This window comes from Dipodomys ordii, unplaced genomic scaffold (assembly GCF_000151885.1).
Source record: "Dipodomys ordii isolate 6190 unplaced genomic scaffold, Dord_2.0 Scaffold154, whole genome shotgun sequence".
NCBI classification, from domain to species: domain Eukaryota; kingdom Metazoa; phylum Chordata; class Mammalia; order Rodentia; family Heteromyidae; genus Dipodomys; species Dipodomys ordii.
The window spans coordinates 871,530-875,435 of NW_012267370.1; the positions used below are offsets into that span (position 1 = coordinate 871,530).

A 3,906-nucleotide genomic window follows, 5' to 3' on the forward strand; every position below is an offset into this window, starting at 1 on the left:
AAAAAAAATTAGGGAGAATTGAGCATACTTGGGTTAAGGATTGAAGGGTAAAAATTTATGTTGGGGGCCGGGTACCAGTGGCTTATGCCTATAATCCTAGCTACTCAGGAAGCTGAGATTGGAGGATTGAGGTTCAAAATCAGCCCAGACAAAAAAAGTCCTAGAAACCTTTATCTTTAATTAGCTAACCAAATGCCCAAGGTAGAAGTGTGGCTCATGTGGTAGAGTAATAGGATTGAGGGAAAGAGCTAAGGGGCAGTACCTAGGCTCTGAGTTCAAGCCCCAGTACTGGCACACACACAAGAAAGACATAGTGTTGGAATAAAGATTGGTGCGGTAGGACTGGGAATGTGACTTAGTGTAGAGTGCTTGTCTATCATGCATGAAACCGTTGGTTTGATTCCTCAGTAGCACATAAACAGAAAAAGCTGGAAGCAGAGCTGTGGCTCAAGTGGTAGAGTGCTAGCCTTAAGCAAAAGAAGCTCAGGGACAGTGCCCAGGCCCTAAGTTCAAGGCCCAGGACTGGCAAAAAAAAAAAAAAGATTGGTGCAGTAGCCAGGTGGGTCACATCTCTAATATTAGCTACTCAGGAGGCTGAGATCTGAGGATTACAGTTTGAAGCTAGTCCAGGCGGGAAAGCCTGAGACTTATCTCTGATTAACCAACAAAAAGCCAGAAGTAGAGCTGTGTCTCAAGTAGTAGAATGCTAGCCTTGAACAATAACAACAACAACAAGCTCAGAGACAGGGTCCAGACTCTGAGTTCAAGCCCCGGGATTGGCGCGTGAGCACACACACACACACACACACACACACACACTCACAATTGGTGTGGAGTGAGATTTACAAAATATTGTCATGTAGTGGGTGCAAGTTTATATAATTGGATACAAATTTAAGGTTAAATTGGAATGGGGTTTTAGGTTGGTGGAGTTGAATTTAAATGTAGGTGAGAGTGGAGTTTGACTAATATTTATAGATATGACTAGTTATTTGAATGAATTGAGATTAGAATTTGAAACAAGGATAGAGCTGAAATTGAGTTTTGAGTGTGATATGAGTTTTGCTTTGGGATTTTTAGCTAAATCCATCTCCATTTCCTATGGCCTTGTTTCAGCCTCTGAGGGTCAGTAGGTTAGCCAGGTTAAGACCCCTAGCTATCCGAGTTTAAATCCTGACTGTACACTCTGAAGCTCTTTGACATTTTGAGTAAATATGCTACCTCTCAGCCTTTTTTTCTTATATGTATAATGGGGATGATAATATTGGTACTTGCATTATGGTGGCAGTATAAGGATTAAATGAATTCAGCATTCAGAAGAATACCTGGCTTGGGCTAGGAATGTGGCTTAGTGGTAAAGTGCTTGCCTAACATGCATGAAGCCCTGGGTTTGATTCCTCGGTACCACATATATAGAAAAAGCCAGAAGTGGTGCTGTGGCTCAAGTGGTAGAGTGCTAACCTTGAGCAAAAGAATTCAGGGACAATGCACAAGCCCTAGTTCAAGCCCCAGGACTGGCAAAAAGAATAAAATAAAATGAAATGCCTGACTTGCAGCATTATTCCTATTTTAAAGACTGGGAAATTGAGGCAAAAAAGTTAAGTGGCTTGGTGAAGTCTATAAGTCAGTAGTCAAAACTAGGTGATCATTGGGAGTCATGGCTCACATCTGTGATTCTAGATACTCATTAGGCTGAGACCTGGAGGATCCTGTGTTGAAGCCAGTCTGGGCAGAAAAATTTGTGAGATTCAATAAGCAAAATGCTGGACTAGAGACAATGGCTCAAGTGGTAGAGTGCCAGCCTTGAGCAAGCAAGCTGAGTGACCGATCATGGCTCTGAGTTTAAGTTTGGGTATCAGCACAAATAAAACAATACTAACAGCAAAAACAAACAGAAACAAAACCCAGTAGGCAGCCTGACTTCCAAAGCCTTCCCAGATTACTATCATGATCAGGTGTGGGTTCTTGTTCTGTATGTCTTTTGTAAGAAGGGTCAGACACAATACTTACTAACAGTCTGGCATCTAGGTGTTGAGGTAGGAGTTAAGTGAATTTAGAGTTCAGGATGAAGTCTGTAGCCGGGCGCCGGTGGCTCATGCCTGTAATCCTAGCTCCACCAGAGACTGAGATCTGAGGATCATGGTTCAAGCCAGCCTGGGCAGGAAAGTCCATGAGACTCTTATCTCCAATAAACCACTAGAAAACTGGAAGTGATACTATGGCTCAAGCAGTAGAGTTCTCGCCTTGAGCTGAAGGCTCAAGGGCTTGGGACAGTGACCAAGCCCAGAGTACAAGCCCCACCACCACCAACAAAAAAAAAAAGTCTGAGCCAGGGCTGGGAAGGTGGCTCAGTGGTAGAGTATTTGCCTTGTACGTGTGAGGCCCTGGGTTCAATTCCTTAGCACCACATAAGCAGAAAAAGCTGTAAGTGGCACTGTGGCTTAAGTGATAGAGTGCTAGCTTTGAGCTGAAGAGCTGAGGGACAGCGTCCAGGCCCAGAGTTCAGGCCCCACCCCTCTCACACACACACACACACACACACACACACACACACACACAAAGTCTGAGCCAGGTGCTGTTGGCTTATGCATGTAATCCTAACTACTCAAGGGGCTGAAATCTGAGGATTGTGCTTCGAAGCCCACCTAGGCAGGAAAAGTCTGTGAGACTCTTATCTCCATATAACCAGCAAAAAGCCAGTAGTGGAGCTGTGGTGCAAGTAATAGAGTGCCAGCCTCAAGCAACAAAGCTAAGGGATAGAGTGAGAGTATGAGGCCCTAAATTCAAGCCCTAGTATGGGCACACACACAAACAACCCCAAAACCAAGCCAACCAACAAACCAGATGAACAACAACAAACAAACAAAAAACAAGTAGGGTTTGAACTCTCAGGGGGGATGATGGCTCTTGTTGGTAGGGTTTGTGTTAGGTAGGGTACAGTTTGAGGCTGAATTGGTGTTAGAGTTGGTGTGGGCACTAGGAAAGGGGTCAGGGTAAGGACTGAGGTTGGTTTCATTTAGGAACAAAGGTTGTGGGTGGGTCTGAGGGGACATAGGGGACAGAATCTGGGTCAGGCTGAGTATCCCCCCCTCAGATGGTTAAGAGACTGTGTTTGGGACAAAGCTCTCTGAGGGTAGTAGGCTCCAGGAAGAGGGTGGGTCAAAAGGATGAGGGTAGAGCAGAGGCTTGCTCCAAGGGTCTGCATGGGTGGATGGCTGCTCTCACCTTTCCCGCCTTCGGATTCCGACATCCTCCTCTCCAGGTTGAAGGGCCATCTGCATGTAGCCCCCCTTTCTTTCCCCAGCTTTGAGGGGATTAAGGTCATGGGGCGGGGCAATAGTAGTGCCAGTTGGGAGTGTAAGCTAGGCACAAATGGGACATGATTAAATGTTTACCGAATAGATATCCACATTAGTCCGAAGCCAGAATAAAAATGTATGACTTTCTAAGAGTATTTGAAATTTGAAGTAACTAGGGGAAACCTAACATATGTGCAATATGTCTGGAAAAAAGCATCCCATATTAAATATTAAAGGAGACCTAAATACAGAAAAAAATACAACATGTTCTGATTGAAATACTCAATATCATGAGGATGTCAATCCTTTCCAAAGTGATGTAGAGATTCAATGTAATTCCAAAGAAAATTTCAAGGGATTTTCCCATGGAATATGACAAACTAATTCTGAAATGTATATCGATGAAAGCCAAAATCTTGTGAAAAAGATCAAGATGCCATATTTGATATCAAGCTCATTATAAAGCTGCGGTAATTAAGAACAAAATATAGTTCAGAAACTGAACCATATATATATATAGATATATATACACATACATGATTTGCGACAAGTTTTGGCACTACTGGGTAGTGGAGAAAAATAGCCTTCATTTATTTATTTGTTTGCT

The 3,906-nt window shown here is 43.5% G+C and overlaps 1 protein-coding gene across 1 annotated transcript in view; it reads right to left on the reverse strand.

The window, feature by feature from the left end:
* Positions 1–3,250, reverse strand: part of Cacna1f (calcium channel, voltage-dependent, L type, alpha 1F subunit) — a 41,076-nt gene extending 37,826 nt beyond the window's left edge. Inside the window, exon 1 of the mRNA XM_013032356.1 lies at positions 3,226–3,250. Within this exon, the coding sequence (XP_012887810.1) occupies positions 3,226–3,250 (25 nt within the window). The remainder of the gene's footprint in view (positions 1–3,225) is intronic.
* Between the last annotated feature and the right edge of the window lie 656 nt (positions 3,251–3,906).